The sequence below is a fragment of the Zea mays genome, chromosome 1 (assembly GCF_902167145.1).
Source record: "Zea mays cultivar B73 chromosome 1, Zm-B73-REFERENCE-NAM-5.0, whole genome shotgun sequence".
NCBI lineage: Eukaryota > Viridiplantae > Streptophyta > Magnoliopsida > Poales > Poaceae > Zea > Zea mays.
This window is the reverse complement of record NC_050096.1, coordinates 276491541-276515119: the sequence shown is the minus strand read 5'-3', so window position 1 is coordinate 276515119 and position 23579 is coordinate 276491541. Positions and strand designations below refer to the sequence as shown.

Genomic DNA, 23579 nt, shown 5'->3' with positions numbered 1-23579 from the left:
GGTCATATGATTTGGTGGATGTGTGAAAATACATGTGAATATGTATGTTTATATAAATGTTGTGGCATATGTTGTGTCTCAGATTTCGATAATAATAGGCTAGCCGACGAGTATGTTGTATAGCGGCCTAGGTTGTTGCTCAGGTTAATCAACTTGTTAGATGACTTTAGTTAAGTTCATGGTCACGATGAATTGCGTGTTGTAGCCCAATTGCGCATGGTTATGATCGCGGGAAAAAAGTAGTAGTGTTCATATGATGTCTAAGCTAAAATGCAAATTAGTGTGTGAAGGGCGCATCGATACATGTATATGTACCGGGTCCGATTATTGTGGTGGATGTGTTTGTTAATTGTGTGTGGTGATTCTAGCGTACAAAATGATACGGATAAAAATTTAGTAAGTCTACTTGTTAGTTCTCCCTTGATTATGTTAACTCTAACAAATGATAAATTGTTAGAATAATTCAAGTATCTAGATCAAGGAAATTCTTGAATTATATAGAAACTGAAATTTATTGATTGCTGTTTTGGACTGCACGCACTGTTTTAGTTGTGCTGTATGTTTGATGAACTAAATTGTGTTTTCTGTAGATATGTGCTATAGAAAAGTCGTAGATAACTTTATTTTCTTGCTGGTGTTAAAATTTGACAGCCATAGGTCTGACAATTTAGGAGTTATGCTCTTTACAAATTCAGTAACTGAATCTGTCCAATTTCTGTACAGATTTCAGAGACTGCACTGTTTGCTTAAGTTGATATTTGAATCAGTCCTTGTAGATTATAAGAAAGTTGTAGATGCTTTTCTTATCTTGCTTGTGTTAAAAATTCATAACTAAAGGCCTGACGGTTTAAGAGTTATGAATTTTACAACTTGGTTGCGGTGTTCTGTCCACTGACAGAACATATTTCGAAAATTGAATTGTTTGATTCAGTTTAACATAGAATCAATTCTTGGGGATTATAAAAATATGTAGTGCTTTTGCCAAGCTTTCCAAAAAGTCTTGGATCACTATTTTTGGTGGTCTGAAACTTAAGTTATGAATGTTTCAAATATGAGGACTGAATCTGTCCAGTTCTGGACAGCAAAGTCTTTTAGTGATGTTTATCCTTAGTTAAATATTGAACCACCTTGTGATGTTTATAAATAATTTGTAGAACATTTAATTAGCTTTCCAGAAAGTCTAGGATCAATTTGTTTGGATGTCTGAATCTTTAGTTGTGAATTTTTGAAGTTGCAAGTCTGAATCTGTCCAAATCTGGACAGAGCTGCTGTAATTGCAGTTTTTGTCCTTGCTAAGTGTTGAATCAGGTTGAGTTGAAAATACCAAAGTTGTAGTTCACCTTTTAAGCTTTCCAGAAAGTCCTAGTTTGATATTTTTGGATTAATATTTGAAGAGTTATGATTAAAACAAGTAGCTGCCGTGCTGCTGTTCTAAAAATCTGCACACGCTCAAAAGAATATTTAGTTCACCATTTGGCAAAAAAATGCTTAGTTAGCACTTAACGGACATAGACTTGTGATGGCTAAACTTAGGTTAACATGTGTTCCATGATTAATATGCTTGCTTGCTGTAGTTGATTGTGATAGAGGAGTCCATCGACATTGATGCATCGGTCCTCTATTAAACTTGTGTTTGTGATGCTTTTGTGTGATCAATAAAAGAACTAATGAAAAGCCGTAGCAACTAAATAAATGCTTGTACATGTGATAACGTGTTACGTGGGTTAATTGTAGGTAGTGATCGTCGTCTTTCCAGTGGTAGTGTTTACGTGTGCCCAATGACACATAAATAACTAGTGTTTGTGTATAGTTGTTGCAGTGTCTTACTAATTAATGTTTAGTTCGTCACTGTGTCTTAGTATATCTTGTGCTATTTTTGTGCTACTTTCATTATATTCATACATATGCATCTTGCACCTCATATAGGACCGAGAGATGATGATCGAGCCAGTGATGTGGTGCCACCCACAAGATGCAGTTGGTGGACGACCTGAAGAATGTTGGACATGACCAGTAGATGCTCGCCAAGCGAGTACCTTCCCCAGCAAACACTATCTAAGTGTTAAATTAAAGGCAAGCCCCGGTTTTATGCATAACCGTTTATATATGCTATTTTACTACACTTAATGTTTGTAGGCTTGTACTGTGCACTTAAGTGTAGGAGTTGCCTGAAACCCTAGTTGCATGAACTCAGGATTCCTTTGAGATGAATACTAGTATGCTAGGTCGAGTAGCTGCTTTAATAATTAGGGATCTCGGTAGAAGTCGAGTGATTTTTCTAGCACTCGCGCGAGGTCAGGAATTTGTTGTATCCACTTTGATAACAGAATGGTGATGGTCTGTGGACACGGGTCCATGGGGACGCGTGGTCTACGAGATGAAATTGGAATAAGGATTAACGTGCGGATACCTGTGTCAAGCGTTTGAACGTACTAAACACATACCGAGAAATATGGTAAATCGGTAAGCCTAGTACCTGAGTGAACCTGCCCGCAGATTGCCCTCCTCACGCGACCTGAGACGTGGTCTCCCATTCCGGTTATGGTGGGTACAAGTGCGGTCACTGCACGACGGCAGTCGGGGTCAGTGAGGCATTGTACGCCAAGGCGGTGAGCCCCTTTCTGTTGCCAGGGAATCGATGGGGACGGTTGATGTGTGTGGGGACGGAGTGCCCCTACATGTCGTGTGTTTAGGTTTACTTGCAAGGATAAAAACTCGATTCGAATCGTCTGCTTCTCGCAGCTAATGAGACTGCTTGATCCATTGTACTGCATTGAGTAATAAGTGGAAATGAGGTGACTGACAAAAGATGTTGTTTGATAAAAATGCTTGATATCATGTATGATTAGCTAGGTACACATCTAGTCAAAAAGGATCATACTAAAACTTGAAAAGCTAAAACTTGATTTTAGACTCAGCTAGTGCTTTTGGCAAACCAAACCCCTCAGCCAAACAGCTGCATGTCTAGAGGTAGAGGAGTAGACTCCTCACACCGGGTAAGTCTAGCTGAGTATTAGTATACTCAGCCTTGCTTGTGGCACAATTTTTGCAGGTACTCCTTAGGATGATTTGTTGCTGGTGTGACTTGGCCTCCATCCCTGCCACCGGGATAGATGGTCGAGAGGGTTATTGCTTCCGCAGGAGAGGACCAGGAGGAGTAGCGTGGCCAGGCTTCGCCATGTTACTCGGTTTTCTCCGTTAGTTATTTCCGCTGCATTAAAATGTATGGTTATTATTTCTGAAACTCCGATAATGTAATCACTATTGATACTTATTAAATTTGTGGTATTATGTTTTATTGTATTTCTCTGTGCCTCACCTTCGTGTGAGCTAGTGGTATTCGATCCTGGTAAGTGGCTTTATAGGACTTGATCCGAGGGACTGACGGGTTATTCATGTTTAAGTGTGTTGCTGGCCTTAAGGGTGCGACTTGGGCACTTAAGCTGGAATAATTCGGGCGGTTCCGCCACAGCTGGTATCGGAGCGAATACCATTACAGAGAAGCCAATAAGTCATAATTACCAACTTTTTCTAAAGTAAAACTTGCTTAGAAACCAATGTTGGATAGATCGTCAGGACGATAAGTTAGACCTAGGACGTGAAGCCTTAGGAAATAGATGGGTAGCTAGGTGGCTATGTATATATGCCATAAAGGCTACTACTACTATTAATAAGGATGTTGTAGAAGCATCCGAATAATTAGTTAGGTCTGAGAAGACGACTAGAATGAGCATGCATCATGATTGTCGCATTATAATTTTCTCTTGTGCATCAACATGCTTCTCTCACCTTTATTCCAATAATAAGAACTTGTGAATAATGTGATGTACTGTTATGTTAGGAACTATAAGAAATGTTTTACCTTGTGCCAGATTGGTAAGTCTTGACTAGGTCGTGTTATGTGTTTCCCTTGCCATGCTGTCTAGGAGGTATGGTAACTATTTAGTACATTTTCCCTCTAACCAATAAAAATTGTTGCCTGTTTTTCCCATAAAAGACCCCCACCCAAACAACCTTGAGTTTAGCAAGTGAAACCTCTTAAAAAATCATTCTTGTGTTGGTGTTTTCTAAACCTTGTGTGTTTTACCCTTGAATTTACACCTGCACATCTTATAGAACCCCACAGCTTGACCGCTAGACCAACCCACGTCTCCTTCTGCACATGTTATATAAAAAAATGTTGTTTGGTGTCTAGTTGTGCAACCCCTATCAAGGCCATGTTTCTTTCCATGAATCCTTGCCCCTAAAACTTCATAGCATTTCTGTCGATCCTCCTAGCTGATCCTGTTTGCCTACCTCTCCTTTCGCCTGGATCTGATAATCCTTTTTCTTGTGAATCATGTTTGCCTTATCATCCGAATCTCTGATCCTTCATTGATTCTGCCCCGTTATCTGGTTATCTCCTATAACCTGTTCTCAAGTATCGGATGTTGATCTTGCCTAAATCTCTCATTTCTGTTTATTCTCATACCCCCTTCTCCGAGGATCATGACGATGTTTTATATAATTAGTTTATCCCTTTGGTTCGATGAATTATGCTGTTGTCTTTAGTTCTCTCATGTCTCTAAAAGCTTATCAATCTCGATCTCATGGTCAGTTCCTTCTCATATTAAATATCTTATCGATCTTTGGCTGATAATCCCCGTGATGATCATAAAATAATTCTCTGAGTTGAAGAAAATTCTCATGTGATGCTCTTTTGCCAATAATCTTTACTTCAACTCCGATCACATTCTTATTTTCTGAGCCATACTCTCATAGGCTCCATCTATAATTGCTATGTGGATTTCATTGGTTACGTTTGGTAATGGTGTCATGACTAATGACTGATGGTGTCGTGACGAGACCGAGAGCCTACTATGGTGCACACATGGTTGAGCTGCTCGGTACGCGCTGGTATCGCGGTTAATAGTCGTGATCCATTACGAGACTATACTGATGTGCTATCTTTTGTGGACACTCTCTCAGAATGACCGCTGCATTTTGTCTCGATATGTCGCGATATTCTGTCCAAATCTATCTTCAGTATCTTGTTAGATACCCTCTCATGAATTTGCATCTATCTTCAGTCTGGGAGTTACATGCTTCTCCACCCTTAAATATCCTCATTCGAATCTCGGGACGAGATTCTTTTTAAGGGGGGAAGGCTGTGACACCCCAGGTGTCAGTTTCGTGTTACGTCGCGAGATTTATCCTAATCTCGGATGCTCAGTAAAAATTTCTATTTCTCGCTCGCGTATGTCCCTGATTATCCAGATTATTCATTTACGTTTCACCGAATTCGGAGTTACTCAGTCTCACAGAAGGCCAATTTGGAGCCTGTTAAAACTTTTAATTCTCGACACGAATACGAACTCGATAATCCATCTCGAATTATAAATCTCATCTGAAGCTCATTTAAATCAAACTCTCGACAGCTGTTATTTGGTCTGAGCCCGATTTTAATTCCTCGAATGTTGATCTATGTCTGACTATTTTATCTGAATCCGTACTCTCAAACGGAATACTCAATATGTCATCCTCTAATTAATTCTTACTCGACTCGGCCAAATATCTCATATCCGAACCGAACTCAAAACCCCGCATCGACAGCGATTTTAAAATATCACGATTCGCCTTCTCCGACTAAAAATCCAAAGCCGATCAAATCTCAGGACGATTTATTTTCGAATCACGCGTAGGGAGTTATTTCCGAGCAAATTCAAATCAAACTCTCGGCCGAATTAATCGCTCAATCGTCCGTTCGCCGAAACTCTAATTCGCTCTGTTCTCTGTAGAAACGAATTCCGCGGGAGCATTTTTATTCCGGAAAATATTTAGCACAGCCCGATTTCGCATTTTGGGCCAGCCCAACCCAGCCCAATAAGGCCCACTAAGAAACCCTAACCCCACCTCATGTCTATAAATAGAAGGACCCCTCCCTTGCACATGGAAATTTTCCATCCCCCTCTAGCCGCCACCAGCCCCTTTCTCTTACTCCCCACGCCATCCTCCTCTCCTCCCATCCATGGAGCAGCAGCCCTCCCTCCATGGCACCCACCCTCTCCAATGGTGGTGCTCGCCCCTCCCTCCCTTCTTCTTCATGGCTGCAGCTCCCCTTCGTGGTGGCTGTCCCTGCCCCTGCAGCAGCCCCTCCTCTGCTCTCCATGGACGCCAGCCATGGCAGCCCCCATGCTGTTGCGTGATGGCTGGAGGTGGAGGTAGAAGAAGACTCCATGAGGCTATGACGGGTGGGTCCAAGGTTAAATGCACAAGTGACCAAAGTTGCAGATTTTTGCTCTTCCTTCAAATATTCATATCTTGAGTTTTAGAGCTCCTAAAATCGTGAAATTTGTTTTGTTGGATTCCTTATGAAATGCTCTAACTCTTGGATCTATATGTTGGTACGGTTTAGTGGAAAAGTTTTTCTGTAGAAATTCGTATTTAAAAACTGGTTTACAAAATAAATGAACTTGCTTCTCTCCATATTTTTATTTATAAAAATCCAAAAATGATGAAACTTGTTTTGTTGGTTAGATGTTGTCATACTCCATCTAAGAAAAATATAAAACTTGTAGGTTGTTCACTGTTTTCTTGGTGTGTTAATTTAAACATGTTAAATAGGAAAAACATGGTTGTTTTGCTTGTTATTTTTAGATCTGTAGCTCTTGTGCTCCAAATGGATTCAAATTTTTACAGTAGACTCGTGGTGTGATGCTTGGTGACTGGTAAATATTTCATGAATTGTTGTGCATGTATGATTAAGTTAGTGATTTAACTTGTTTAATGCACCTTAAGTAGTTTTAAATGATTTAAAAATAATGTATAGATGCAAAAATGTAAAATGGTGTTCTACTGTCCTTGCATGGTATTATAGTAGCCTAAGAAAACTCAATATGGTAATGCATCTACAGAAAATAATTAGTTTTAGATTTAACTTGCTCTCACATGCTTTATTGCATTGACAATTTATTATTTTTGTATTAAATAAAATATAAAACCTGGGCATGTGAAATTTATACATTAGCCATAAATTCTTATTACCTTTGCCTCATAAAAATTCCAGCCCCAAATTAGATACTTTTGTATAGTGCTAAAATAACACCCATTTTATAATTATAAAGAAGAGTTAGTGAAATTAGAAGTAAACAAAAGCTTGCATGTCTCTTGGAATGTTGAAATATACCTTAGTACCAATTAGAGATTAAATGGTTATGCGCATGATGAGTTTAGTAAAAATCCATCGGTGTCACTGGTGTTAAGTTGAGGTTTATTTGCGCGTGTAAAGTAATAATGTGATTAATACTTAGAACTTTTAGTCGATAGTAGAAATTGTTTTGGCTTATATAGAGAGGTGGTGACATGCCAAAGTAGTCATCGCTTCCTCTATATCTTGAGTAGGGTCAATACGCGGTATGTGTTCATGAATTGGGAAGTAAGCACATGATGGTTTCGAGTTAGAGAATAGTGGTTTACGGGTCATATGATTTGGTGGATGTGTGAAAATACATGTGAATATGTATGTTTATATAAATGTTGTGGCATATGTTGTGTCTCAGATTTCGATAATAATAGGCTAGCCGACGAGTATGTTGTATAGCGGCCTAGGTTGTTGCTCAGGTTAATCAACTTGTTAGATGACTTTAGTTAAGTTCATGGTCACGATGAATTGCGTGTTGTAGCCCAATTGCGCATGGTTATGATCGCGGGTAAAAAGTAGTAGTGTTCATATGATGTCTAAGCTAAAATGCAAATTAGTGTGTGAAGGGCGCATCGATACATGTATATGTACCGGGTCCGATTATTGTGGTGGATGTGTTTGTTAATTGTGTGTGGTGATTCTAGCGTACAAAATGATACGGATAAAAATTTAGTAAGTCTACTTGTTAGTTCTCCTTTGATTATGTTAACTCTAACAAATGATAAAGTGTTAGAATAATTCAAGTCTCTAGATCAAGGAAATTCTTGAATTATATAGAAACTGAAATTTATTGATTGCTGTTTTGGACTGCACGCACTGTTTTAGTTGTGCTGTATGTTTGATGAACTAAATTGTGTTTTCTGTAGATATGTGCTATAGAAAAGTCGTAGATAACTTTATTTTCTTGCTGGTGTTAAAATTTGACAGTCATAGGTCTGACAATTTAGGAGTTATGCTCTTTACAAATTCAGTAACTGAATCTGTCCAATTTCTGTACAGATTTCAGAGACTGCACTGTTTGCTTAAGTTGATATTTGAATCAGTCCTTGTAGATTATAAGAAAGTTGTAGATGCTTTTCTTATCTTGCTTGTGTTAAAAATTCATAACTAAAGGCCTGACGGTTTAAGAGTTATGAATTTTACAACTTGGTTGCGGTGTTCTGTCCACTGACAGAACATATTTCGAAAATTGAATTGTTTGATTCAGTTTAACATAGAATCAATTCTTGGGGATTATAAAAATATGTAGTGCTTTTGCCAAGCTTTCCAAAAAGTCTTGGATCACTATTTTTGGTGGTCTGAAACTTAAGTTATGAATGTTTCAAATATGAGGACTGAATCTGTCCAGTTCTGGACAGCAAAGTCTTTTAGTGATGTTTATCCTTAGTTAAATATTGAACCACCTTGTGATGTTTATAAATAATTTGTAGAACATTTAATTAGCTTTCCAGAAAGTCTAGGATCAATTTGTTTGGATGTCTGAATCTTTAGTTGTGAATTTTTGAAGTTGCAAGTCTGAATCTGTCCAAATCTGGACAGAGCTGCTGTAATTGCAGTTTTTGTCCTTGCTAAGTGTTGAATCAGGTTGAGTTGAAAATACCAAAGTTGTAGTTCACCTTTTAAGCTTTCCAGAAAGTCCTAGTTTGATATTTTTGGATTAATATTTGAAGAGTTATGATTAAAACAAGTAGCTGCCGTGCTGCTGTTCTAAAAATCTGCACACGCTCAAAAGAATATTTAGTTCACCATTTGGCAAAAAAATGCTTAGTTAGCACTTAACGGACATAGACTTGTGATGGCTAAACTTAGGTTAACATGTGTTCCATGATTAATATGCTTGCTTGCTGTAGTTGATTGTGATAGAGGAGTCCATCGATATTGATGCATCGGTCCTCTATTAAACTTGTGTTTGTGATGCTTTTGTGTGATCAATAAAAGAACTAATGAAAAGCCGTAGCAACTAAATAAATGCTTGTACATGTGATAACGTGTTACGTGGGTTAATTGTAGGTAGTGATCGTCGTCTTTCCAGTGGTAGTGTTTACGTGTGCCCAATGACACATAAATAACTAGTGTTTGTGTATAGTTGTTGCAGTGTCTTACTAATTAATGTTTAGTTCGTCACTGTGTCTTAGTATATCTTGTGCTATTTTTGTGCTACTTTCATTATATTCATACATATGCATCTTGCACCTCATATAGGACCGAGAGATGATGATCGAGCCAGTGATGTGGTGCCACCCACAAGATGCAGTTGGTGGACGACCTGAAGAATGTTGGACATGACCAGTAGATGCTCGCCAAGCGAGTACCTTCCCCAGCAAACACTATCTAAGTGTTAAATTAAAGGCAAGCCCCGGTTTTATGCATAACCGTTTATATATGCTATTTTACTACACTTAATGTTTGTAGGCTTGTACTGTGCACTTAAGTGTAGGAGTTGCCTGAAACCCTAGTTGCATGAACTCAGGATTCCTTTGAGATGAATACTAGTATGCTAGGTCGAGTAGCTGCTTTAATAATTAGGGATCTCGGTAGAAGTCGAGTGATTTTTCTAGCACTCGCGCGAGGTCAGGAATTTGTTGTATCCACTTTGATAACAGAATGGTGATGGTCTGTGGACACGGGTCCATGGGGACGCGTGGTCTACGAGATGAAATTGGAATAAGGATTAACGTGCGGATACCTGTGTCAAGCGTTTGAACGTACTAAACACATACCGAGAAATATAGTAAATCGGTAAGCCTAGTACCTGAGTGAACCTGCCCGCAGATTGCCCTCCTCACGCGACCTGAGACGTGGTCTCCCATTCCGGTTATGGTGGGTACAAGTGCGGTCACTGCACGACGGCAGTCGGGGTCAGTGAGGCATTGTACGCCAAGGCGGTGAGCCCCTTTCTGTTGCCAGGGAATCGATGGGGACAGTTGATGTGTGTGGGGACGGAGTGCCCCTACATGTCGTGTGTTTAGGTTTACCTTGCAAGGATAAAAACTCGATTCGAATCGTCTGCTTCTTGCAGCTAATGAGACTGCTTGATCCATTGTACTGCATTGAGTAATAAGTGGAAATGAGGTGACTGACAAAAGATGTTGTTTGATAAAAATGCTTGATATCATGTATGATTAGCTAGGTACACATCTAGTCAAAAAGGATCATACTAAAACTTGAAAAGCTAAAACTTGATTTTAGACTCAGCTAGTGCTTTTGGCAAACCAAACCCCTCAGCCAAACAGCTGCATGTCTAGAGGTAGAGGAGTAGACTCCTCACACCGGGTAAGTCTAGCTGAGTATTAGTATACTCAGCCTTGCTTGTGGCACAATTTTTGCAGGTACTCCTTAGGATGATTTGTTGCTGGTGTGACTTGGCCTCCATCCCTGCCACCGGGATAGATGGTCGAGAGGGTTATTGCTTCCGCAGGAGAGGACCAGGAGGAGTAGCGTGGCCAGGCTTCGCCATGTTACTCGGTTTTCTCCGTTAGTTATTTCCGCTGCATTAAAATGTATGGTTATTATTTCTGAAACTCCGATAATGTAATCACTATTGATACTTATTAAATTTGTGGTATTATGTTTTATTGTATTTCTCTGTGCCTCACCTTCGTGTGAGCTAGTGGTATTCGATCCTGGTAAGTGGCTTTATAGGACTTGATCCGAGGGACTGACGGGTTATTCATGTTTAAGTGTGTTGCTGGCCTTAAGGGTGCGACTTGGGCACTTAAGCTGGAATAATTCGGGCGGTTCCGCCACAGCCTTCCTCAACGGACCGATCAAGGAGGAGGTCTATGTTGAGCAACCTCCCGGCTTTGAAGACAGTGAGTATCCTAATCATGTCTATAAGCTCTCTAAGGCGCTTTATGGGCTCAAGCAAGCCCCAAGAGCATGGTATGAATGCCTTAGAGATTTCCTTATTGCTAATGGCTTCAAAGTCGGCAAGGCCGATCCTACTTTATTCACTAAAACTCTTGACAATGATTTGTTTGTATGCCAAATTTATGTTGATGATATCATATTTGGGTCTACTAACGAATCTACTTGTGAAGAATTTAGTAGGATTATGACACAGAAATTCGAGATGTCTATGATGGGGGAGTTGAAGTATTTTCTAGGATTCCAAGTCAAGCAACTCCAAGATGGCACCTTCATTAGCCAAACGAAGTATACTCAAGACATTCTAAGCAAGTTTGGAATGAAGGATGCCAAGCCCATCAAGACACCCATGGGAACAAATGGACATCTCGACCTCGACATGGGAGGTAAGTCCGTGGATCAAAAGGTATACCGGTCGATGATTGGTTCATTACTCTATTTATGTGCATCTCGACCGGACATTATGCTTTCAGTTTGCATGTGTGCAAGATTCCAATTCGACCCTAAGGAATCTCACCTTACGGCCGTAAAACGAATCTTGAGATATTTGGCTTATACTCCTAAGTTTGGGCTTTGGTACCCTCGGAGATCCACATTTGATTTGATTGGTTATTCGGATGCCGATTGGGCGGGGTGTAAGATTAATAGGAAGAGCACTTCGGGGACTTGCCAGTTCTTGGGAAGATCCTTGGTGTCTTGGGCTTCAAAGAAGCAAAATTCGGTTGCTCTTTCTACCGCCGAAGCCGAGTATATTGCCGTAGGCCATTGTTGCGCGCAATTGCTTTGGATGAGGCAAACCCTGCGGGACTATGGTTACAAATTAACCAAAGTTCCTCTTCTATGTGATAATGAGAGTGCAATCCGCATGGCAGATAATCCCGTTGAGCATAGCCGCACTAAGCACATAGCCATTCGGTATCATTTTCTTCGGGATCACCAACAAAAGGGGGATATCGAGATTTCATACATTAACACTAAAGATCAATTAGCCGATATCTTTACCAAGCCACTTGATGAACAAACTTTTACCAAACTTAGGCATGAGCTCAATATTCTTGATTCTAGGAATTTCTTTTGCTAATTTGCACACATAGCTTATAAATATACCTTTGATCATGTCTCGTTTATATATGCTATGACTAATGTGTTTTCAAGTATATTTCAAACCAAGTCATAGATATATTGAAAGGGAATTGGAGTCTTCGGCGAAGACAAAGGCTTCCACTCCACTCTACTACTCATCCTTCGCCGTCGCTCCGCATCACTCTCCATCCTTGGTATAATCTTCACTCATATGCTTTATTTGCCAAAGGGGAGAAAGTAGTTAGGAAAAGGCTTATACCTCACTCAAAGTATCCGTTTTTGGCGATTCATGCCAAAGGGGGAGAAAGTATGAGCCCAAAGCAAAAGGACCGCACCACCACCCTATTTTTAAAAATTAATGGTTTTCAATTGAAAATTTCAAATTGGTATCTCTTTGTGTTCTAAAGGGGGAGCAAGTAGTATTTTCAAAACTTGATATCTTAAAACCCTCTTGAACACTAAGAGGAGAATTTATTTGAGGGGGAGTTTTGTTTAGTCAAAGGAAAAGCACTTGGAACGAGGAGAGAGAATTTTAAATCTTGAAAATGCTTCTCAAATTTTATTCATTTACCTTTAACTATCTTGCAAAAGGACTTTGAAAAGAATTTACAAAAGAGTTTGCAAAAACAAAACTTGTGGTGCAAGCGTGGTCCAAAATATTAATAAAGAAACAATCCATGCACATCTAGTAAGTAACTTTTGTTGGCTCAATTCCAAGCAACCTTTGCACTTACATTATGCAAACTAGTTCATTTATGCACTTTTATATTTGCTTTGGTTTGTGTTGGCATCAATCACCAAAAAGGGGGAGATTGAAAGGGAATTAGGCTTACACCTAGTCCCTAATTAATTTTGGTGGTTGAATTGCCCAACACAAATATTTGGACTAACTAGTTTGCTCTAGTGTATAAGTTATACAGGTGCCAAAGGTTCACACTTAGCCAATAAAAAGACCAAGTATTGGGTTCAAACAAAAGAGCAAGGGACAACCGAAGGCACCTCTGGTCTGGCGCACCGGACTGTCCGGTGTGCCACCGGACATGTCCGGTGCACCAGAGGACTCCAACTCCAAACTCGTCACCTTCGGGAAATTCCAGAGGGGACTCCGCTATAATTCACCGGACTGTCCGGTGTACACCGGACATGTCCGGTGCTCCAAGGAAGGATGGCCTCCGGAACTCGCCAGCCTCAGGAATTCACTTCAGCTGCTCCGCTAAAATTCACCGGACTGTCCGGTGTAACAGCGGGGCAACGACTATTTTGGCGCCAACGGCTACCTGCGACGCATTAAATGCACGCGCTGCGCGCGCAGAGGTCAGGCACGCCCATACTGGCACACCGGACAATCTACAGTGCATGTCCGGTGCGCCACCGGACATCCAGGCGGGCCCAGAAGTCAGAGCTCCAACGGTCGGAACCCAACAGCTTTGGTGACGTGGCTGTCGCACCGGACATGTCCGGTGTGCACCGGACTATCCGGTGCACCATCGAACAGACAGCCTCACCAAACGGCTAGTTTGGTGGTTGGGGCTATAAATACCCCAACCACCCCACATTCAAATCATCCAAGTTTTCCACTTCCCAACTACTTACAAGAGCTCTAGCATTCAATTCTAGATACACCAAAGAGATCAAATCCTCTCCAAATTCCACACAACGCCCTAGCGATTAGAGAGAGAGATTTGCTTGTGTTCTTTCGAGCTCTTGCGCTTGGATTGCTTTCTTCTTTCTTGATTTCTTTCTTGCGATCAAAACTCACTTGTAATTGAGGCAAGAGACACCAAACTTGTGGTGGTCCTTGTGGGAACTTTGTGTTCCAAGTGATTGAGAAGAGAAAGCTCACTCGGTCCGAGGGACCGTTTGAGAGAGGGTAAGGGTTGAAAGAGACCCGGCCTTTGTGGCCTCCTCAACAGGGAGTAGGTTTGAGAGAACCGAACCTCGGTAAAACAAATCCGCGTGTCTCACTTCATTCATTTGCGATTTGTTTTGCATCCTCTCTCGCGGACTCTATTATATTTCTAACGCTAACCCGGCTTGTAGTTGTGATTATTTTTGAGAATTTCAGTTTCGCCCTATTCACCCCCCCTCTAGGCGACTTTCAAGCGGAGTTCGTCGTCTTCCGGGGCTTAGCCCGAGTCCGAGCCCTGGGTCGGGCGGAACGGAGTTCGCCGTCTTCCGGGGCTTAGCCCGAGTCCGAGCCCTGGGTCGGGCGGAGCGGAGTTCGCCGTCTTCCGGGGCTGAGCCCGAGTCTGAGCCCTGGGTCGGGTGGAGCGGAGTTCGCCGTCTTCAGGGGCTAAGCCCGAGTCCGAGCCCTGGGTCGGGCGAAGCGGAGTTCGCCGTCTTCAGGGGCTGAGCCCAAGTCCGAGCCCTGGGTCGGGCGGAGCGGAGCTTCCTATGGCGCCTAAGGTCGGGCCTGACTGCCTGTCAGCCTCACTCTGTCAGATGGCACTGCAGTCAGTGCGGCGCAGGCGGCGCTGTCCTTCTGTCAGGTCGGTCAGTGGAGCGGCGAAGTGACTGCGGTCACTTCGGCTCTGTCGACTGAAGGGCGCGCGTTAGGATAATGATGTCAGGCCACCTTTGCATTAAATGCTCCTGCGATTTGGTCAGTCGGCACGACGATTTGGTCAGGGTTGCTTCTTAGCGAAGATAGGGCCTCGGGCGAGCCGGAAATGTGTTCGTCGCTGGAGGGGGGCCTCGGGCGAGACGAAGATTCTCCGGGGTCGGCTGCCCTTGTCCGAGGCTAGGCTCGGGCGAGGTGTGATTGAGTCCCTCGAATGGACCGATCCCTGACTTAATCGCACCCATCAGGCCTTTGCAGCTTTATGCTGATGGGGGTTACCAGCTGAGAATTAGGAGCCTTGAGGGTACCCCTAATTATGGTCCCCAACAGTAGCCCCCGAGCCTCGAAGGGAGTGTTAACACTCGCTTGGAGGCTTTTGTCGCACTTTTTTGCAAGGGGACCAGCCTTTCTCGGTTGCATTTTGTTCCGGTGGGTGCGCGCGAGCGCACCCGCCGGGTGTAGCCCCCGAGGCCTCGGAGGAGTGGTTTGACTCCTCCGAGGTCTTAATGCCTCGTGCAATGCTTTGGCTGGTCTGGTCGTTCCCTCATGTGAGCTGGCCGTAGCCCGGGTGCACGGTCGGGTCCCAAGTTCTCGGGCTGGTATGTTGACGCTGTCAACGGTTTGGCCGGAGCCGGGTTTGCGAGAGCAGCCCCCGAGCCTCTGCACAGGGCGAGAGGACGATTAGGGACAGACTCGACTTTTTTACATACGCCCCTGCGTCGCCTTTCCGCAAGGAGGAGGGGGGGGGGGGGAAGCGCCATGTTGCCCTCGGTGGGCGCCGAACATGGTGTCTCCGGTGAGCTGCTGGCGGGTAATCCAAGCGGACGTCCATGCCCCATTTGCTAGGGGTCGGCTAGAGGCCCAGAGGCGCGCCCAAAAGTACCTGCGGGTGATCTGCCGGACCCGGTCCCCTGTCGACGGGGTCCGAGGGCTCGATGCCTCCCTTTGATGGGATTCCGTTACAAGATCGTTCCCGCTGGTCTCGGAAATGTCCTAGGGTACCTCGGGAGCGCAGCCCGAGCCTTGGTTATGTATCGAACGTACCCATGGTCATACCTCCCTCTGCGTCTGAGGCGGCTGTGAACCCTTCGAGGGCCAGCCTTCGAACCCCTGATCAGTAGTGGGCGTGGAGCCCGAGTAGCCTGAGGCGGTCGTTGAACCCTTCTGAGGGGCCGGCCTTCGAACCTCTGACCAGTAGTGGGTGTGGAGCCCACGCGCTCTGAGGCGGCTGTTGAACCCCTCCGAGGGGCCAGCCTTCGAACCTCTGATCAGTAGGGAGGCTCGGAGCCTGGTTCCTTCACAGGGAAGGATCCTTTTCGGGGTATCCCCCTTTCCCGGTCCCTGTTGTAAGAGAGAGAAAGAGGAAAAGGAAAAGGATGCGGAATTTGAACAACGTGGCGTACCTTTTTCGACGCGGTCATTATGGCGAAGGCGAAGCGTCGCCCGCTTCCCCTGCCAGAGGCGCCGCCTGTCCCGCCACGGAGTTAATGCGACGGGGCGAGTGGTTCGCGGGGCGGCCGTTGCGCGTGCGCGGGCCGTTCGAGGAACAGAACACGGGCGCGTCGTCTTCACGCCGTGAGAGAGGGTTCTCTCGCTGCCCCCGGATGGGACGTAAGCTTGGCTGACGACGTGACCGCTGCTCCTGCCCGCCTGCCACCACCATTACTGCCGGCCCATTTTTGGCCGCATTGACCGTCGCGCCAGGCTGGCGCTGCTGGGTCGTGCGCTGGGTCGCCTCGAGTCGCGGTATTGGTTCCGCAGTCGAGGAGGCGCGGTAGTGGCGCGGGCGGCGGTGCAGTTGCTCGCACGAAGCATCCGGCGCGCTGGTTGCATGACGCGTGGGCCTGGGCCTCCATGCTGGGCGTGTTGGAAGTCGGAGAAGTGCGCCCACTTGGCGCGGTTGTATGCCGCCTGCATGGCTACCCGCCCTTTCGCCCGCTGGTCTGGGCAAAAGTGGAGGGCCGCTTGTAACCGCTGGGCGGTTGCATGCATCGCGCGCGGCGGTTTGGCTTCTTCTGCTCTGGGCCGGCTTGCATGACAGGTGGGACCCAACCCCCGCGCCGTAGGGGGAGGACCTTGGAGCGTGTTGGAGAAGATGGGGTTACCATCAGGCCTTTGCACCCATCAGGCCTTTGCAGCTTTATGCTGATGGGGGTTACCAGCTGAGAATTAGTAGCCTTGAGGGTACCCCTAATTATGGTCCCCGACAAATATATCCTTAGAGCTCGATGTGGTGGGGGGGGTCTCAAAGATCCACCCATTCCTGTATTTTCAGATGCACCACATCATTACAATTAGAATTTCCAGGCTTCCCGCTTGCTTTATTTGCCTTCGGATCGATTTCAACACTGTTTGGATGCTCTGCACGGTCGGCGAGGTCACTCCTATCAGGACCCAGCACCTTTTGGCGAAGCTACATTTGAAGAATAGATGTGATAATGTCTCTTCCCTTTGGATGATACAATTTTCACATGAGTATGAGTCTAGTTCCATTTTCCTCTTTTTGAGCATTGATTTTGTATTGAGTTTGTCCCGCAGGATTAGCCAAAAGAAGAATTCTTGATTTGGCTACCACTTTGATTTCCACATCAGCATAAACATGGGCTCCACTACTTCGCCATCTATCATTTGCATGTAAGTTTTCTGAGATGAGAATCCCTGTCCTACCCAAGGGTACTTCCACTTGCCCAAGGTAGTTGAGGTTAGTTGACTTGATAGTGTATTCTCTAGGATCCGAAACTGCTAGAATGCTACCGGTGACTTTGGAAGTCTGAACGCGTCCTAGAGCGGGGTGGTTGTCCAGGCCTTCATGAGAGTGAGGTATTTCTAGATTGCGAAGGAGAAGAGCTCAACAAATTCTTGGTGAAGAACCTTGGGCACCCACTTGTCATGCCATAGTTGCAACGTGTGGCCATCCCAGCCCGTGGATTAGCGATGTTTTTGTAACTGGAAAGGTTTGCTAGAACTTGCCTCCACCAAAATGACCCCACTTTCTTCATAGACGGTACTGCTCCGGAGTTGTAGTAGTTTTCCCAAACCAAGTTCACCCAGGGAATGATGTGTCTGTTGAAGTATTTGTCCAGGTTTTTCATCGTGAGAGTGCCATTCTGAGTTGCAAGGTCAAGGATTCTGAGGCCCCCATATTTCTTCGGTTGACATGCCATTTTCCACGCTGCAAGTGGTTGTTTGTTTGCATTTATTTCTCCACCTCTCCAGAGGCAATTTTTCCTGTGCTTATCTTATCTATCTGCTTGATCACAATCGCCGATAGTCTTAGGGTGGACATGTAGAATGTAGGTAGAGAAGAGAAGACCAAGTTCACCAGTTGTAGCCTTCCAATAATCTGTTTTTAGGGGGGGAAACATGAAAACCGAGCTCCAACAGGTACTGTAAAGTCTTCCTAATTTTTCAGCGACATGAATCATTTCCAGCCGGATGCACAAATATTCGTGGTTGACCTACGCCCCCAATCCCACGTGGCTGAAAAATATTCCCGTGTGTCTCCTTGTTGTCTTTCAGTTGCTATCTTTGAGACTTGTCTATTTTCAATTTGAAAATGTATGGTAAAGCAAAGGTTCTTGTCTTGCTTCAGACCTATCTGATCGTATCTGTGTAGATGCACCCATGCAGGGTACCAGATGAGCCAGTGAAAGAAAAAAAAGATCGGCTGTTACCAGATAGGCCATAGATGTTGATGTGTCAGAAGATTAAATTATTGAGAGTTAATTATTAGCAATATGCTAAGAGCTAAGATTGCGCGGAAAGAAATTTTTAGTGGAACCCCTAATACATATTTTTTGAGGATAACTTTTGAGCAACCTTTTGGAGTTGCTCTTAGAGCCTGTTTGTTTCTGCTTATAGATTATATAATCTGGATTATAATCTACATGTAGTTGTTTGGTAGTCTAAGCTATACAAATACAGATTATTCACAAAGACAACAATACACTTGTTTGTTTATTCGATATTTATTACATTTATAACATTCTATCGATCTGTGCATCTTATTTGTCCGGAAGAAAATATCTATAAATAAAATTACATTCTCTTAGCGAACAATGCATTTGCAATTTGATCTCGAATATTATTCATGTCTCCATCTCCCTCGTCATCTCCCAATTGACTTGTACTATATTGATGTGTTGAATGAATATGCATATAGTTTTCATCTCGATCACACCAATCAAACTCTTCGTTAGCTAGTTTGCTATCTCGAAGGAGATTATGTAAAGCCATACATGCATGTATTATTTTTCGATTGCTTCAACATTGGATAGCTTGATAAATCCAGTAAAATTCTCCATTTCATCTTCAAAACAACTTTTCGTAGCTGAATATGATTACTGTGTGATGATTGTAATAGGTTGAATACCTCTTTTCTCCCACTTGCTCGTGGTCCCGCACTAAACTCTGTCAAATGGTATTTCACACCTTTGTATGGAGCTAGATAACGCTTCTGGTTTGGATATCCAGAGTCAATGAGGTAAAAATTTTCTACAATTTTATTTCAAACATAAATTTTAAAAACCGTGTTTTAAAAATGCTAAATAAAACATGTGCTAACGGCGGTAAAAAAGGTTGGCAACGAGAGGCACAATGGAAAATCTCATCATGTATTATTAAGTGAGGAAAGAAAGATAGCATATAATGTAATTTCTATTTACATAACTATGGGTAGTGGGTGTCTTTTGCCAAAAATAATCTCTAATAAGTTACTCTTGAGGAGATTATAAGATTATCATAATCTGGACTTTAGATTATATAATCTAGACCCATAATCTAGGTGATTGTTTACCTACTGAATTATTTATGCTGAATTATATAAACTTGAGAGATTATAATCTGAAACAAACAAGACCATAGGGCTGGAAAAAAGCTCGAGGCTCGCGAGCCGGTTCAAGCTCAAAGCAGCCCATCTCAGAGTAACTCACGAGCCTCGGACGAGCCGAGCCGAACCTGTTTTTCAAGCTCATCGAAGGAGCGAGCCAAACCGTTCAGGTTTGGAAGCTGTGTCATATTTATTAATTTATAAAATAATAATAGATATTGAATAGGGTCGTTTCTTAGCTTTGATGATAATTTAGATTATTTATATTAAATGATGATTTTATATTTCACATTTATATAGTTTTAGTTATTTTATAATATAATACTATTAATTAGGTACGGCTCGCGAGCCAACTTCGACCGAGTCGTGCCTCATTCTTGAGCCGGTCGAGCTTGAACAACCACCGTACCGCACCGAGCTCAGCTCGACTAGTCCAGCCCTACATGCAGTAATGCAGTATCATGTTTTTTTTTTGTTTAACAAAAACCAAACCGATATTTTCAATTAACTGAGGATCGTTTTTTCTTAGAGCTAGTTTGGGAACCCTATTTTTCTAAGGGACTTTTATTTTTCAAGGGAAATTAGTTTATTTTCTCTTGGGAAAATAAAAATTACTTATGAAAATATAGTTCCCAAACTAGCTCTTATATAGAATTTCGGTTGTCATTTTTAAAAACTGAACTTAATAACTGAACTGAAAAATTTCAGTTAACCGAGTGCCTAGACCTAATCCAAGCGAGCCAAAGCCAACCACCTTTCCTTGCGGCAGTAGCCCCGAAACCCCGTTCGTTGCGTAGCCAAATCGAGATCTCCGTCTCCCCCGTGACGAATCCCACGCCCACCTCTCCCCGACCCGGCTGGCCGCAGCAACAGCGCATCGCACCGGGAGGCGGGAGCCGAAGAACCAAACAGGAGATGGCGTCGGCGCTGTCCTCCCTGCGCTACGGCGACAGCCTCTCGGTGGTGGGCATCTCCGCCGCGACGGCCGTGCTCTGCGAGGCCATCTCCTGGCTTCTCATCTACCGCACCGCCACCTACGACTCCCTCCGCGCCTCCATCGAACGCCACTCACGCAAGCTGGACGCCATGAAGTCCGGCTCCAACTCCTCCGGCGCTGCCTCCTCCTCCGCGCAGGCCGCGTCGTCGCGGGCTAAGAAGATGGACCGCGTCGAGACCAGCCTCAAGGACGCCGCGCGGGAGCTCTCGCTTGCCAAGCTCAAGTCGGGCGCCGTCGTCGCCGCCGTGCTCTTCGTCGTCTTCGGCCTGCTCAACTCCCTCTTCGAGGGCCGCACCGTCGCCAAGCTGCCCTTCGCGCCCATCCCGCTCGTCCAGCGGATGAGCCACCGCGGACTGCCCGGGAACGATCCCACCGACTGCTCCATGGTCTTCCTCTACTTCCTCTGCTCCATGAGCATCCGAACCAACCTCCAGAAACTGCTCGGCTTCGCCCCGCCGCGCGCGGTTGCTGCGGCCGGCGGGGGTCTCTTCCCCATGCCCGATCCGAAAGTTAACTGAGGTACTAGATCGATGTCTCTGCTTCAGTTTCCATTGATGCCCTTGATTGATTGAAGATTGTGCTAAACTTCGAGTGTACAAGTTACCAAGGTTATTAGATCATGATCCTTTTGGTCCTGTTGAAAATTGCTTGTTAGATTTACTAGTTAACAAAGCTACAGCATGGTGTTTGTTAGATTAGATCGGGCCTTTTGGATGCATGTGTGTTGAGTGATTGGTGGTTTCAGATTGATTGGGTTGATTTTTGTTAGTGTGACCCTTCCCGACGGTTTAGCAGCGTGGCGCGTGACAATCCTGATATGCGCATACGAGTAGTCCCGTTATCCATGGCACTGATCACTTTGGTCTCAGTCTGCGTTCCGTGTCGCTCTCAATCACGCAAACTAATAGCGTATTCAGACACCCGTGGTCCACTTCTGGGTATTGTGCTTTTATATCGAGAGAATCTCTAGTGTCTTGGTCATCTAGATGGTATATATATAACTGTTTTCACCATTGGCCTTTGTGACCCAATGCAGTGGGGTTGCTAAGGGTCTGGTTGGTTAGGTTGTGGCTGTGAAAAAAACTGTTGTGAGCTGTGAGCTGTGTAAAAAACTGTTGTGGGCTGTGACCTGTTAAAAAGCTAAAAACCGTTTGGTCGAAACCACTAAAAGTCGTTAAAAGTTCTTCGATGTATGTTTTCACCGTTCCATCCGAAAGCTACTAAAAGCAGGTCCACGGGTGCTTCCAGTTTTGCACTGCGAGAAAGTCAGCTTTTAGAAAAAGCTGCTTTATAGATCAACACTTTGGTTTGGTTTTTGGCTTTTAGAGGACAAAAGCTAAAGTCAAACCAAACACACCCTAAGTTTACTAGAGTTTACAATTCACCTAATCTGCTCATCCATTCGTATGTGCAGGATCTATTCCTGTTGTCCTTTATGTTAGTTAAGTAATGTGCATGGCAATCCCTGCGCCTTGCAATGCTCATTTATAGGCCTATGTAGATTGAATACAACTATGCAAGTGTTTGTGCATTGCTATTTTACACTTTTAGTAAGCTGTTGGCCCGAAACTAGCTAATTGAAAACTGTGTCCTTGATACAGGAGAAAAATGGAAGACTTATTACTGTTGATGACAAATCCTTAGCACTAGCTCGGACTCTGATCTTCTGGGGACTTGAGAAGTGTCTCTGATGCATGGAAATATGCACACTTTGAATGGTTATATCTAGATTAAATCTCGGTATTTCAGCAGTTTAAATGAAGGGCAGGTCTGGCGTAGTGGTGAGAGCTGTCCTCACTCATCAGGTCTCTCCGCATTTACGGGGAAAGACTTGCCTCGATTTATCTCTTCTCTAGACCCAACTCGGAGTCTCCGACACTAAGTCTGCTCTTTATTTCATCAGTTTATATGACTTCTCTGTTCGATTTGTTAGAGCAGGAATCACATCTACAGTTCTGCAAAATTTTCATCAAGGGATATGGAGCTATAATCTAATTTTTACTGTCATGATATGGCCTTACAACTGAATTTTAATGGATAAATTCATAAATTAAATCTCGATTTAAAAAAGGCCTGCAGACACATGCCATTGGCAGTTTATATTTAAACATTCAGTTATTTGCATATAGAACACTTTTAGCTAAGTGCAGTATTTAGAATTGAAGATATGACAATATGTTACATGGCAGCATGGAACCACCAAGTATGGACTACAGTATACTGGTGTCGGGGACCATAATTAGGGGTACCCTCAAGACTCCTGATTCTCAGCTGGTAACCCCCATCAGCATAAAGCTGCAAAGTCCTGATGGGTGCGATTAAGTCAGGGATCAGTCCATTCGAGCGACTCGATCACGCCTCGCCCGAGCCTAGCCTCGGACAAGGGCAGCCGACCCCGGAGGATTTCCGTCTCGCCCGAGGCCCCCCTCCAACGGCGGACACATCTTCGGCTCGCCCGAGGCCCCGCCTTCGCTAAGCAACCCTGACTAAATCGCCGCACCGACCGACCAAATCGCAGGAGCATTTAACGCAAAGGTGGACTGACACCTTTATCCTGACGCGCGCCCTCCGGCAGAGCCAAAGTGACCGCCGTCACTTCGCCGCTCCACTGACCGGTCTGACAGAAGGACAGCGCCGCCTGCGCCACTCCGACTGCAGCGCCACTTGACAGAGTGATGCTGACAGGAAGCCAGGCCCTGCCAAAGGCACCATAGGAAGCTCCGCCCGACCCAGGGCTCGGACTCGGGCTCCGCCCTGGAAGACGGCGAACTCCGCTCCGCCCGACCCAGGGCTCGGACTCGGGCTCAGCCCCGGAAGACGGCGAACTCCGCTCCGCCCGACCCAGGGCTCGGACTCGGGCTAAGACCCGGAAGACGGCGAACTCCGCTCCGCCCGACCCAGGGCTCGGACTCGGGCTCAGCCCCGGAAGACGGCGAACTCCGCTCCGCCCGACCCAGGGCTCGGACTCGGGCTAAGACCCGGAAGACGGCGAACTCCGCTCCGCCCGACCCAGGGCTCGGACTCGGGCTAAGACCCGGAAGACGACGAACTCCGCTTCGCCCGA

General features: G+C 44.6%; 1 protein-coding gene across 2 annotated transcripts; it reads left to right on the top strand.

Annotated features, from left to right (window-relative positions):
* The first annotated feature begins 20064 nt into the window (after positions 1-20064).
* On the top strand, positions 20065-22522 carry LOC100382332 (Transmembrane and coiled-coil domains protein 1). Of its 2 annotated transcripts, XM_008645679.4 has the most exons (2): positions 20065-21034; positions 22117-22522. In XM_008645679.4, the coding sequence occupies exon 1, from the start codon at positions 20434-20436 to the stop codon at positions 21031-21033; it is 600 nt and encodes a 199-aa protein (XP_008643901.1). In that variant the 5' UTR covers positions 20065-20433; the 3' UTR covers position 21034; positions 22117-22522. The 2 variants fall into 2 exon arrangements, with proteins under 2 accessions (XP_008643901.1, NP_001168552.1); NM_001175081.1 differs by lacking the exon at positions 22117-22522 and having other exon boundaries at positions 20385-21278.
* Positions 22523-23579: the final 1057 nt, after the last annotated feature.

Bases quoted from the DNA above. Each gene is read 5' to 3' on its own strand.
- LOC100382332 (XM_008645679.4), top strand. From the start codon at position 20,434: ATGGCGTCGGCGCTGTCCTCCCTGCGCTACGGCGACAGCCTCTCGGTG.